We start from the raw sequence: 15,263 nt of genomic DNA on the forward strand, positions 1-15,263 counted from the left end.
TCAGTTCCTTATTTTTGGGTGTTGCACCACCCAATTCCCACTACTGTCCTCATGATTTTGTCAGTTCTCTACTCTTAGCATACACTCATTACAAAGTGTTCCAAAAGTACTGCTTAAGCAGTTGCTAAATGCCAAGATTATTCTGAGAAATCAGAAGTGCCACAAAAAACAGGTGTAAGACATGATTCTGAGCTTGAAGGAATGTATTCCCTTGGGGAAAGGAGAACTAGCACATGAAACTATTAAAGTAGATAGAACTGAATACTAAATACGTGATCTTGATTAAAATGATTATGAGGATTCCAGGAAAGAAAAGATCACTGTAAAGAGAAACAGTTTTGAAAATCTTCATGGGAGAGGATAGAAGATGAGGCGTATACTGACCCATGCCTAAATATGGGCATTTGGAGAGGAAGAGAAAGATATTTATAAAGTAAAGAACTGAATTCAATGTTTTCTTTTTCTCTCTTTTCCTATTCAAAATTCTTTCCCCACTTATTCTAATACTGATGCTGCTTGTTTTGCCATTGAAATGTCCTTTCCCCAAAGCGTAGTGTTATGGACAGTTTGCCAATAGTCATATTTTAAATCCAAACTTGCTTCAAACATGTCATATTCCCCTGATGACACTGATTTGTGTAAGGATGTGATCTGAGGCAGGCTAATAATGTTCTGTCCAAGGGATTTCATGCAGGGACATTTGTTCCCAATGCTGGTAAGCATTAAGCCTGCAGATATCTCTGTTCACACTGTCTCTCCCCTCTGCTATATAGAGGAAGCTTACCTGCAGTTGGAGAAAATGAGAACACAGAGATAGGGAGAGAGAAAACTACATTTTTTGAATCTCTGGGAGTCCCTGTTGCCAGAAAATTGGCTTTAGTCATTTTTTATTCTGGTAGAAGAATCCTGATTAAAATAGGTAGTAGGTTATGGGTGAGTGTGGAGAACAGAAGCATAAAGAAGGACCCAAATGGGAAAGTGGCAATGAAAATGAAGGTACAGATCAGAAGCAACATGTAGAGGAAGGAATGACCGGACTTGAAAGCAGTGACGATATCCAATGTAGAAGAAAAAGAGTCAAAAACTGAAATTTCAGAGGATTTTTAAACTCACCGAAAGATAATGGGGGTTAACTGGGATGAAGAAGTCGTTTTTTTAATTAATTAAGATATTTATTTTTTACATCTATCTTCATGTTGTGCATTTTGTTCACCTCGGTTGTAATCCCCATGGACTTCCCCCCACCATTTCACCCGAGTGCCATCACCATAGTCCCGTGTGCTCTTCTACTCCAGTTTTGTTCCTATTCCTCTCTCCAGCCCCTTAAAATGTCTCTGATTTATAGTTGTTCATTGTTTTCATTTTTACTCTATTACATTTGTTTGTCTCCCTCCCCAATCCCCCCCCCCCAGAACCCTGCACTCATGCTCCTGCTGTTAGTGGAACCATCTGGGTTTTTTTTTTTTTTCTTTTTGGCTTATTTCACTAAGCATGATCCCTTCCAGCTCCATTCATGTTGCCACAAGTGGCATAAGTTTATCTTTTTGACTGCTCAGTAATATTCCATTTGGAAGGGAAACAGTAGCTAAAGACAGCATCTGTGTTTTGGAAAAGTTAGAATTTTGTCAGCCTATGCTTTTGGAGAGATGACCCATACTTTACGGGCATGACAATGTAATTATGGGGAAATCTGACTATTTGTGTCTATATTTGCAGCACTGTGAAACAGAGCTATAATTGTGCTTCTCAAGCTCACCCTTTCAATTTCTTTTTCTCCTTTCTTTTTCAATTTAGACCACAAAAGGAATTTGCAGCCTAGCACTGTGTGATACTTATAGTGTGGTTCATATTAGTGACACTTGTAATACCTGGGAATGTTTTAGAAACTCACGTTCATAGGCCCAACCCCAGACTAAGGAAATCAGAAACTCTGGGGGTAGGTCTAGCAATCTATGTGATAATAGCTTTCCATTAGATGCTGATAGTCACTAACGTTTGAGACCTGCTGGTGCAAGGTACTCTATCCCTAGCAGGTAAGATAATCCATTATTTGGTGTTATGATTTCACACAATAAAATGCCTTCCTTCGAAAAATACGTTCTTTATGAATGTATTAATTCAAAAACTATGTGTTGCATAAGTGCTATCTGCCAGGGACTGTCCATACAACCGGACAGAGTAGTCCATACAACCGGACAGAACAGTAATAAGACCCAACCACAAAAACATAGTACCCACAGAAATTTGCAGTGTATTATTTCTAATAGTCAAGAGTTAGAAACAACTTAAGTTCCCATTGATAGGACATCAGAGAATATACGGGGTATGTGTATCTATACATCGATGTCTATACAATGGATACTACCCAGTTCTAAAAAAGGCTGAAATACTGTCATTTCCATTAATGTGGATAGACTTGGAGGATATTATGATTAGTGAAATAAGCACATTTCAAAAAGACAAAAACCTATTATTTCACTCATACGTGGCATCAAAAGAAAATAAACCAATGGACTAACTATAACACCTTTAAACTATAAGGCCAAGTTAGTGGTTGGCAAAAGGTAAGAGGGGAGGGGAAAGATAAACAGGGCAAAGGGGGTTAATTGTGTGGCAGAGGATAGCATTGGACTTGTAGTAGTATATGAACTTGTAGTAGCATATGAACTTGATGTAGTATATATGCCTGCTGGTTTTTAATGATGCATACCTGAATCTTAAGTAAAATGTTATAAAACAATGTTATTCAGTTAAAAAATATCAAAGAAAAATATGATTATGCTTTCGAAGTGACCCCTGGGGCTTGCAAACGTGTCCCTAAAAAATGGTGGTTAAACCAGAAAAAACGACGAGGCTCTCATCTGGTGCACAGAAGAGGGGTGATGTGAGGGCCTTGTGGGTCCTGCAGGGACCACAGCGGGGCATGTTCAGGGAATTGAAAATAATGAACAGGTCACCTGGTCATGGAGTTGAAGCTGGAGGAGCAGATCTGATAAATCTCACTTAATTTTTTTTGGATTTTTCCCAATGATGGCAATTAAGAGGTCATTGGAAGGTTTCAAACACAAGCTAACATAACTGCTTCAATTTTTGGCAGGTCATTTTCTTCTATAAAAAGGTAAAGCCTTTTCCACTCTGCCTTGTGTCGGTGCAATAGCCTGATGATGTTAATTCCCTGTAGGTTCTACTGGCTAATAGAGAAACTCTAAATAAGACTTTGATGAGGGTGTGAAAGGGTAGGGAGCCCATCTGGAGACTAAGTGGAAGGAACAGAAAAGGAGGAAGAGCGCAGGAGTTGCTTCTCTTTGTGGTTGTGGCTCAGACTGGCCCTGCCCATGCATGGCTGGTGCTGCAGGAGTAAGTTCCCTGGCTACTTCTCTCACCTACCAATGCTCTGCTCTATACAGAGGCCTGGTGCTAGGGCTGTGTCCATCTGCAGACCTTAGAGCTGTGTCCATCTGTAGACCTTAGGGTTGTGTCCATCTGCGGACCATAGGGCCATACTCATCTGCAGACCTTTCTTGCACTGAAGGTTTCATTTTGAGATTTCATTCACTTTCCAGGCAACTCAGTCACTTCCCTGACAATGAGGCCCAAATCAATCTCCTATCTGGCCTTGAAAAGATTTTCCACTTTGAATATCTTTGTGCTACTATAACATGTTAACAACAATTGTACACACATAATTGTCTAGCGTCGACTTGTGTATAGCTCCTGAATGTTTGAAGAGCTATACAGACTCAGCACTGACTGTTCTTCTAAGTTTCAGTGACATGCCTCATAGCGTCTGCCAGAAAGCTGACACTGACGTATTATCTTAACCACAGCCTACCTGTAATTGAAACCATGTTTTGCCCAAATCAAGCTGTCTGTGACCTCTTCTGCCTTTGTCAGTAACAACAGAATTTACTCTTTCCCAACTTCCAAGGTTTGGAGGCATCCCTGACCCCTGGTCTGATACACTCACCATCTCCAAGCAGTAAGATTGCTCCTGTTCACCTGTGGGGTGCCAGGACCCCGCTTTCCTTCCCTGTCACTAATAACCCCAAAGCTGGACACTGCCAAATCTAGTTTCTTCTAAATCTAGTTTCTTTCTTGCACACCTTCATAGACACTGAGACTAATCTCTATGCTATTATCCACTGAACTTTTTGTATTTAGTGATGTCTATTCTGTATTATTTTTTGCATTGGAATCTCTTATTTATCTTAAAAGGAATATTATATAGAATCACATTGTATCAGAGAGATAATCATGAAGCTTGTCTGGCTGAAGATGAGTTAAAGTGATCCAAATGCCTTTGATCTTTTCTTAGCATTTGAGTCAAAAGGCTCATTAAGGTAGTTTGGAAACAAGGATGACAGAATAGAGTGAAACTCCTTGGAAGGATACCTATATCTTCTTCACCATGTCTTGTTAAAATTATTTCTTTGTTATTCATTTATGCAAATTTCCCAACCTAATCACAGCAAGTTCACACAAAATTTCTGAATGAGCAACATCATCCCTTCATCACAACTCAACTACCTGGAATACCATCAACACCTCTCTGCTAATTGGAATTCTCAGTTCCAGTCCTACCTCTTTTTAAGGGGTTGTTAGTTGTCTCAGTTATCAACAATTTTTCTTTCTTCAAATTCCTGCTGTATTTCCTTTTAAAAGTCATCTTTGGGCCCTCCCTGGTGGCACAGCGGTTAAAGTACAGCATTGCAAACTAGCCACAGCCGCTTCAGTGCGAGTTTGACCCCGGGCCCCGGACATGGGATGGCACACCACATGGTGGGGCAGACCTCTCCTGACCTGCCCACTGGGCCCTTCAGCAGTGTACTTTGTCAGTCTGCCTGTTCTGCTCCCTGCGCTGCCTCTAGTAAAGCCTCCCCCTGCCCCTGCACCTCTAGCTTGTACCCCAGTTCTGTATGAATAAATCAATCTTTAAAAAAAATTCATCTTTGAACTTTAGTTGTTTCAAGTATATGTTAAAAATTAACCACTAGATAATAGGCACTTGAGGGAAGAATCAACTCTCGCCCCTTTTTTCCCTCAGTTTCCAGCACCTGGGCATTTAACATGCCCATTGAATAGCTCAGTAGGTATACTTTGAAGATAACCCACATAGGAAATAGTAACTATAGACACATTGATCTCATTTTAATTAATAGAAACCTAAGGTAAATGTTGTGTCTTCGATACTTCTCTTCAGAGTGGTACATTTAAGAAGTTAGGCAAGACATTCTCTATGATTTTAATTGCAAGTGTCTTTTAACCCAATTACCATTAGGCCTACAAACAGCACCTCTGACTGTCCTGCACTGAATTATGTTGAATTAGCTCTGTGGATGACAGCAGGTGGGTGTAAAGGGAGAATTAGTCTTGATCATAAATGGTGTTTTAATCTGTCCCCCAACATTTCAGTAAAGGCACACTCAAATCAGAGTCAAGATTATAAGATATAAATATTAATACAAATCAAATGGTGTCACTTGCATTTCTGATTCTTTAAGCGCTTTTCCATGGCCCTCTCTATCTTTGCCTCCAACACACATCTGTGTCATTTACCATGTTGAGCCACAGCAACTGGCTTTCAGTTCCCAGATGACTGAGCTTCGTCCTTTTTCCCTGTTCCCTGCAATAGCACCTTTAGCTGGACAGTTTTCCCTGATTCATTTTTTGATTAATTCCTGTCATTCTCTGAGCCTCTTGGTTTTGTGATTTGCTTAGTAGGCTCCTTCTTTGATATCCCAGAATAACTAAGGCTTCCTTGTTATATATTTCCATATTCCTTAAGATGATTGTAGCCTATGTCAATTATGAGATAGTTTCTTCTGAGTCTGTGTTCCCCACTAGGCTGCAAGCTATAAGATGCCTAAAATGTCAGAGATGATTTCGGTGCCTAGATGAAAGTCTGCTGTATAATACATGCTTGAATGAATAAGTGAACGAGGATTTTATCAATGACTCTCTTGTCAAACTTTTGGAGAAACAAACTATTCTAATATTATTTACATTTAGACATTAATTTTCCTCCTTGCCTTGCCCTGAGTGGACACAGTCAGCATTCTCTGGATCACATCTTTCACAGGAAACATACATGTTTAACAAAGTAAGTTCAGCTTTCCTAAAAATAAGCCCAAACAACCAAGCATTAGGCGACAAAAAGCTTTCCTTGTCCCCAAGCAAAAACTAACCAATTTAACTTATTAGGTATAATGTGAACATTTATAAATATTAGCTTTGCTTAAAATGGCCTCATTTGTGCCTACTAGCATGGTTATTTCTATAATTCGTTTTAGCACTAGATTATTTTGAAAATAGGTCAGAAAGTGCAAGAAAGAAGTGATCAGGTAATGCAATGTCTTCGTGCTGAAGTCTTTCAGTACATGATGATCAAGAAAGTCAGGAGGTCCTTCCCTGGAGACTCCAGAGCCCAGAGCTGTGTCCACCATGGCTCTCTATGTCCTTGTGGTCTTGAGCCAAAACCATAGAGCAAATTAGTGACAACTGAAAAGGAGATTTTCAGATATAAAAAGATATGTTTTTGATACAAAAAATCTGACCTTAAGAAGCCCAGGGTTCAAATTCTCTATGGTTAGGGAGTTACTGTTCACCAAATTTGCACAGAAGCATGAAAGCTTTCTCTCACATATTTCCTCTGCTGCTCATGTCTTCACTAGAATAGGTACAAAGGTCAACTGGCTTATCAGCCCCTTTCCTGGGACAAAACATTCAATTCAAAGAAAGGGCAAGAACAAATCTTATTCTGTTCAGAGACAGCTTTTAAACCCATGGAAACTTTTGCATTTTCTTCTCATACCACCTTTTCTCCTTTGTAACTGTATATCCAGTCAGACAAAAAAACAGTATGAACAATGTTATGTTTGAAAGTAGGAGTCAAACACCCAGCTAATTTATAGTAGGAAGAACAACATTTGGACGGAACCTTTTCTTTTTTTTCTCTGAACAGTGACTGACCTGCACACTTTTAAATGATCAAAGTCATCATTGTAGGTCCTAAGAGGTTTCTGAAAAGAGTGATTCACCTGGACCCTGCAGTATCCACATACCTGCCACCATCTGCTACTGTGAACTCATCACTGTGGGATCTGTTTCAGAAAATCTTTTCTTGACAGTTGCATTATGCCTGGGACTATGCAAGAGCTGAGCACTCTGCTCTGGTAACTACCTTGGCTTTCTTTGTGGTCCCTTGATGCTCTTTTCATCTCAGAAGAGCCACTGTGCAGGGAGTGGCTCATTCTTGGTACCTTGAGTCTTATCTTCTGAGATGACAAAAAGAACAATTCTCACATTCAATTGCTTCTCGTTGCTCTTTTCTTGTGGCTGACAAATCAACCAGCTCAGTTCTGTAACAAGCAGATGATCCAACCACAATCCCACAGGATTTATTATTATTTCTCCTCTGTCTTTGTGGCAACTGGAATTGAATTTGGGCTCTTCTTTTTGTCTGAATCCAGAAAGTCTCATCTGTGGTGGATGGATTTGAAGAATCTGTGCAAAGCTCACGATTCCATTTGGAACTTGAGATTTGAAGGGGGGAAAATCAATTTTCTTCCTTTATTTGTTCTTATGCATGGCCATATCTCTCAGAGACCCCTCTCCTCCTCCTAGGCCTCTATGTCACTGATTTCTTACCAGACTCCTTCCTAGAAGGGTTCAGCACCATGACAGGGGGTGCATTGTGCAAACGTGTCTTCTGACAGGTCATATAAGATGGCAGATCTAGACAAAGGCCAAGGATGGGAGATGGGGATGGAGAGGAAAGCCATGGAAAAACAGAGAGAGAGAAGGATGAAAATGATGGCATGGGCCAGAAGTTGGTAAACAAAGATCAACTGAAGAAAATGTATTAAAGAAAATAAACCAAGTCAGTATAAGTTGGCCATGAACATTGTAAGGCAGAAGCAAGAGCCACAACTTTCAGAAAAAAAAAAAAATACAAGAATACAGCACACTGGCTGCAAACACTACTAATTTGAATCAACTGTTGTGTACTTACCTGCAGATGTCTTGAGTGGATGGACAGACGGACAACCTTGACTGACTCCTGGGAGCTGTCCCTGTTGTTGGGCTGCTTGCCTGGAGAAACAAGTTAGATAATTTGGCTTCTTGATTTAGATAATACATGGTTGATATCTTTCTTTTTTTCCACATATTTAACAAATTACAGCAAATGTGCCGGCCGGTCATGTTGCTCATAACACAGCTCAGAAAACACAGGAAGTAGAGAGCTGGTTTTGCAAAAGTAAAACTTATTTGAGGAACTTGGAACAGCTGAGACACTATCATTTGCTGCAACTTCATATATGAGAGAGGAAGATGATTCTACAAGTTTCTATTCTACTTATTATAAACATTTGAGTGGAATGGCTCAATTTGCCTTGGAAACATGCAGGCAACGTGTGAAGATCTCATGATCCAAAGGACTTAAGGACTATTATATGCACGAATGATAATAATCAGGGAAGTCTAAATAATCAAATAGCTTTAGATTGCTAAATACAGCCTGGAGTTAACAGTAAGTCATTATCAAGAAATAGTATATGTGAAATGTTTAAAAGTCTGCACTTTTGGGCCTTCTCTGGTGGTGCAATGGGTTAAAGCACGCACTGCAAAGCTAGATGCAGCTGCTTCAGCATGAGTTTGATCCCCAGCCAAGAAGCTGACCCACACTGTGCAGCAGACTCTCCAGCCCGCTGCTCCCCTCAGCAGTGTACTTTGTGAATCTGCCTGTTCTGCTCCCAACTCAGTCTCTGGTGGCCCTCGCTTCCCTTGTGCCACTGGCCTGTACCCCAGTTCTGTCTGCATACATAAATAAATCTTAAAAAAAAAAGTCTGCACTTTCATCATGGTAGCTAATAAAATCTACCCATTGCAACATTATCTTCCGTATCTTTAACCCTATGACCACATGAGTCTGAGAATAAGAAAGTCTGAAATAATTCAGAAAATTTGCACAGTTTTGTTAAACTCCTACGTTTGAAATATAGCATTTTCTTAAATCTATTTGATTTCTTTAACCTGTTTGCATTTGACACAACTGCTGATAAGTTCAAAGCTAAATTTATTGTGTGCCAGTCATTGTGCTGAGGCTTCCTATACTACCTCTTTCATTCCTATCATAACTGCACAGTGGGAAATAACAGTTTTGAGTAAATATCATATGTCAGTCCCTGGTCTATGTAAATTTCATATGTTCATTAGCACCCACAAAAATACATGTGGTAAATATTACAAATATTTCCATATTTCAAAAGAGGAAAATGAGAAGTTGGTGTTGCTTCTTACTGGCAGAGTCCAGAGTGGAGGTTGGGATGAGAAATCTGATCCCTCCATCTGTTCTCTACACTCCTAGCAATACAGCTTCTCCTTTTTACAGGAAGAAAGCAAGAGAGCACTGAGTTTGGATTCAGGTCAGTGAGACTGTATAGATGAAATACTCAACCTTGTCAACAACAAACAGTAAAGGTAAAGATTAAACTCTAAATTTAACATTGTTCTAAAAACTTTCAGATTAGAGATATACTTAGATAATTGTGGTTGGGATCCAAAGAGAGACAAGCTAATTCTAACTTATGAGCTCAGAAAAACTTTCAAGAAGAGGCATGTCAGGATGAATAAATCCATTATAGCAAACCTCTATGCCAAAGATGTTGACACCTTAAATCCTTGGAACTTCTGAATATATTTTTGACACAGCAAAGGATATGTTGCAGATACAATTAAGTTGAAGAACATGGAGTAAGTAAATTACCCTGTTGGGTTCAGGATAATCATGAGGCTCTTGAGAAGAGGGAAGAATTGGGGTTACAGAGATGGAAGGATGGATGCAGAGTTCAAAGAAGATGCTCTAGAAAGAGCATCTTCAAGAAAGAGGGAGGAGACTGACCCTAGCGTCACAGATGGTCTCCAGCAGCTGAAAAAGATCAGATGATGGGTTTTCACCTCTAGCCTCCAGCCACTCTGACATCTTGACTTTAGATCAGCAAGACCCATGTTTGACTTGTGACCTCCAGAATTACAACAGACTATATTTGTGTTGTCTTAAGTCAACACATTTGTGGTAATTTGTCACAATAGTTGTAGAAAATTAACCTAGGAGGTGATGCTTATGTCATCTTAAAAGACAAGGAGGGCTGGACACAGTTGAAAACAGAGCTAACCAGTCAAGCCCAAGCTTGATCAATCACTCCCAAGCAACCCAGAAATCTGGGCATATGAGTTTATATGTTCACTTTCACAGCAACTGAATTTTGGGATGGATGTAATAGTTGTTTATGGAAGCAGTTGACAGCTACATATTCAAAATAAACTTTTTACATTGCTAAAAAAAAAAAAAATGGGAAGGAGAGAGTAATTAAGGAAGAGATGCCAGATATTCTAAGCAAGGGAGCAGTATGCCGGGAGGGAAGATGGCATTCAACATGATCCAATAGGCTGTCTGACATCTGTCACCATGACTTCTGGGTATCTTCTTTCTGAACGCTTTATGTCTTTAATGTCTTTGAACATGACTCCATATATATGATTATCATTTTCAACATTTGTATCATTTTTTTCAATGAATTTTATTTAGATTAACTTCATCTTTGCATCTACTGAATAGTTAACTAGACATTTTTGAAAAACAGGCATGTATTTCTGTACTCTAAACAGTAAGTTTCATTAGGTTGTGGGTGGTTTATTCCACACACATTTTTGAGATGAATAGGGTCTTTGTGTACAGTAGCACTGAGTAAAGGTCATGGAAGTTCACTGATCATTCCCTTAGGGAAAAAAAGGAATGCAGCCTCAAAATGATCTCAGATCACTGATGATATTCTGTATGTAAATGCACTGAGTATGATGATGAATATCTATAGCTATTTAATGATGAGACAAAATCAGTTCTTTGAAGTTGTATAGCACAGATGTTGAAACAGACATAATCAGTATAAAATAAATTTTATAATCTCATAGGTCTGAACAAAAGTACATCCTACAGTGGGAAAGTGATTTATTAATAAATAATAACACAGAACATTAAAAGATACTGATTTTCTTGCAAAAGTTGTGGTCCACGATGAACACTAAGTCAAAGTAGTGCTATTATCTCTACATCGTAAGTATCCTGAATGGGATAAAAATCATTCCTTGCTACCCATAAGGAATCTTAAAATTACTCATACCCAACTATGTGGGTTTGCTAATAAAGCTGCTTCTCTGAGGTTCATCCTATGCCTTTGGTTTGGTGAGAGTTCACTTGTACAATAGGTTGACTGCTTCTCACTTGAGTGTTGTGCCTCTTGGTCTATTTGATCCGGGTCTTTTCTGGTGCTACGCACATTTGCTGGGCTGCAAGGGCACAACCTTTACTCTGGGGTAGGAGTCAGTAGATAAATAGTCAGCAGATAAATGTCCAAGTTTTCCTTACTACCAAGAGGCAGTTTTGAGATCCATAAGAGTTTCTTTAAAGGTTTCCAGCTGGATCAAGACCCAGGTGTCCCCAAATCATTGGTACGACCTTAAAGGGCAGTTCCCATTTTTTTGCTTTTTCTTTTGCTGTATGCTTCCTGGGGTCACTTCTCAGAAAAATGACCTGAACCCAAGCCAGTATCTAGATTAAGAATGAAATTGATTTGATATAAAATCAACTCTAGCTTGTATCATGTTTCCTAACAAATGCAAATTAGTGATCAATTATGTAGTAGATGCCATGGTGAGTTCTGGGAATAAAGAAACAGGTGGCATCCTGAAGACGCTTCTTGTATAGGAGAGGAGAGAGTGAGTGAAGAGGAAATTGTCATACAGGCTGGCCTATCTTGATGGAATGGTGCAGGGATTTAAGGTAAATAAATGACCCAGGATTTTTTTTTTAGACTCCTGTGATATTATAGAATGCTTGATTTTTTTTTTAAGAAATAAAAGTATTATTTAAATTTCCAAATCTTCTATAGCTAGACGAGATTTTGAATTTCTGTTCATAGTTTCACTACAACCCATTGTGTTGTAGGATGGAGAGGATGACAAAGGAAACTTACAGTGTACAGGAAGAGGAATCATTCTCTGCTTTCTACTGCATCCTGCAGAGGAGTGGAACAGGGAGGAAAGAACAGTGGGTGAAATTCCAGCGCCCTCTCTTCCCAGTCTTCCACACTAGGTTAAACATGATTTGGAGAAATGGTGTAGGGGTGGTCAGGGTACGAAGAAGACTTACCACCATATGCTTGGGCAACACTGAGAACAGTGTTGTTCTCTCTTCCCTGACAGACTGCTTGGCTTTATGTCATCTCCTCAGAAGGCAAAGAGGTGCCTAATGAAGTACCTGCTGGTGGGGTTGAAGTGGCTGAGGTGATGAACATGAGACACTTCTTCCCAGCCTGGTATGTGCTAAGAGAACAACTGAATATTTTCTTGTGCTTTGTGAGTAGGTGAAAGATAACTATGGTTGCTGAAGATAATCAGTCCCTATCTTTCTCATGAGCCTCCTTTACTGCTGATATGAAAAATGTTTGATATTTTTCCTCCAAAGATCAGTCTCTACCAGTCTCTACCAGCCTGGGGAAGTAGGCAGGGTTACCAGAGTTCAATTCAATGTGATTTTATAACAGAAGGAAGATTGCATGGACAAGAGAGCTGGCAATGCCAGTGAAAACCCAGAGGGGCGGGAAAATCAGAGTTGTGCTTGACAGTGACACAAGAGCTGGTCACCAGATCCACCAACTGGGGTTTGGGGTTTAACAGCAACTCCTAAAATACTGCAGGGAAGCTCTCTAAGTAGAGAGACTGTGTACTCAGAAAAATTAAGCCAAATGGGAAGAAATCATGAAAGATTGAATGTGATTGAGTTCTGAACTGGTAGAGATTGGTCTTTTAGGGGGAAAAATATCAAACATTTTTCATACCAGCAGTAAAGGAGGCTCCATGAGAAAGAAAAGGACTGATTATTTTCAGGGAGTGACATTTCTCTCACTGGACTTTGCACAATTTGCTAGCTGCTCTCCACATGGTAATTTAAGGACTCTGTGTACCAAACAGTTGTATCATTGGCTAACAATAAAATCTAGATATAGAAGAAAGTGTGCTTGATGTTGCATTGTTGCATCTATAATCCTATAAATTAAAAATAGCACTAAAGGAAGAGGCAGGCTAGATGGCAAAAAAGGAGAAAAGCACCATCTGGCAAACTGTCTTCATACTCTTTTGGGGACCCCAAATCTACCTTTGCCAATTCTCACCATTAAGGAAAAAGTTTAAAGCAAAATTAGATACTCTGGGCAGGTTAAAAAGGAAAACTGCTAACAGTGATTCAAAACGTGTTCTGCTTTGAGAGGCCCGAGAAGGTCAGCAAGTGGAATCACAATGGCCTGTGGACGTCAAGTGAAGTCAGTCAGCATGCCCTATTGGAACAGACAGCCTAATACAGAGATGGACGAGTGGTTGCCAGCCTGGAGAGCATGGCAGAGGGTGTGGTTTCAAGTACTACCTCCACTCACCTCCAACTTTTCAAGAGCTATCCACTCCTGTTGAAATAGATCAGACTTAAGCTTTTGGAATCAGACGAGGGTAAGACTAGTTCTGAAAGCAAAGGCTGTCACTTAGGAAAATGAATAGGAACTATTCTCTGAGGAAGTTGAGAATTTATCACAGGATATACAGCCTAGAGCTGGAGAAAGAACGCATTCTGGGAGCTGGAGAAAGAATGAGATGCAGGCCGTGTCTCCGTGTGGTATGCTGTAGTGTCCCTTCAGTTCAGACAAACAAACACTCTTTGTGAGTGCTAACTGATTTAATTTCATGGTGACATCCAGTGAGAATCCCTTTCTTATCTTAATTCTTGGGAACCCACTTGGCCTGGCACAAGTCTGGATGCAAGAAATTACTACCTATAGGTGCAACCCTCTTTTAAATGGTGGACAGGAGCTAGTGGACAAATGGGCCATTCTGTCCTTAAGTGGAAAAATTTGAAAGATATTTTGTATACTTTCCAGAGAGCCATTAGACTCAAAATCCATTACTGACTTCAAAATACATCTGGAATTGAGCTTTTACCCATCCTTATACACCCTACTTCTTAACGTATGATTCCTGGAATGACTTCTGCAATAGACCACTATACCAAAAGTCTTGTCACAGGTATTGATTTGAGGGAAATCCTACCCAACAGTCAGTTGGTACCAGAAACAGTGCTACAAAGGAGGCTCACAAGACAGAATTTAGGAGCTGGATCACTCATGGTCAGACTAAACAGGAAACCCTTTGCAGGTTAGTTAAGAGGGATGCTGAGAATGCTTGGTGAACTGTCACGTTAGTCACCGGATTGGCAGAGGAAGCAGTAGATGAGGAAGTTGCAGCATTCATATGTAAGGGCAAAGCTACATATAGGAATATAGAGACCCCTGGTTTTGTCAACTTCCATGGGAACTTCTATGGAAGAAAATGGGAAAATGGTAGATTCAGCTCGGCCAAACATTAATTGGGGCCCTTTGTGACAACCTCTATGCAAGTACTGGTGGACCTCAAGGCTGAGAGAAGTTACTTGTGGCACTTCTCACCAAAAGGGGCACAAGGGGACAGAATCCAGAGGATACATGCTCCAATCCCCAGTCTTTCAGGTGATCACTTCTTGGAGACATTCTTTATATTTCCTGGGAAATCCTGGTGGATTCTAGCCAGCCACTGCATTCGTGACTGTGTCACTACTCCCGTCAACTCACTTCTCGTTTATGGTTTCATTCTCTTCTTGCCTTAATCCTACTGCCTAGGGAACACTTTCCAACCAAGCTACCCACACATGTCCTTGCTCCTGGCTCTGCATGTGTGACAGCACTCACATAAACACTGGAGATTTTGGGTGGGCTGCACCCAGCAGGTAAGTTGGTGGGCTGCTGCCTATACACCTGCCAGACTCGGTTATCTCTAATGCTGCTGTAGATGTTTCTATTACCTATCACCTGAGTCCTCCAGTTTTGGGTCTAGTGCCCAATTCCAAGCTCCACTGCAAAAAGATCAGGTTCTACAACTTGATATGACGCAGAACATTGTCCAGAGAAAGGAAATCATTATCACAGTTTTTTTTACTGCCTCCCATTTTCCTTCATTTTGATCTGTATTCCATAGAGCTTTGAAATTTATCTTCCTAAGGTATAGTTCTAATCATTTCCTTTGTTTTAGCTAAAGGTTTTAATGGTTCCTCACTACCTAATAAATACAAAAAACTGAGTTGGGAATTTAGGTCTTTTGAATATTAGATTTCATTGACTTTTATGGTA

The 15,263-nt window shown here is 40.0% G+C and overlaps 1 protein-coding gene across 1 annotated transcript in view; it reads right to left on the reverse strand.

Moving 5' to 3' along the window:
* Nucleotides 1-15,263, reverse strand: part of MARCH1 (membrane-associated ring finger (C3HC4) 1, E3 ubiquitin protein ligase) — a 205,906-nt gene that overhangs the window by 68,492 nt on the left and 122,151 nt on the right. The window contains exon 3 of the mRNA XM_004685373.2: nt 8,012-8,091. Within this exon, the coding sequence (XP_004685430.1) occupies nt 8,012-8,091 (80 nt within the window). The remainder of the gene's footprint in view (nt 1-8,011; nt 8,092-15,263) is intronic.

This window comes from Condylura cristata, unplaced genomic scaffold (assembly GCF_000260355.1).
Source record: "Condylura cristata isolate star-nosed mole 26May11 unplaced genomic scaffold, ConCri1.0 scaffold00018, whole genome shotgun sequence".
NCBI lineage: Eukaryota > Metazoa > Chordata > Mammalia > Eulipotyphla > Talpidae > Condylura > Condylura cristata.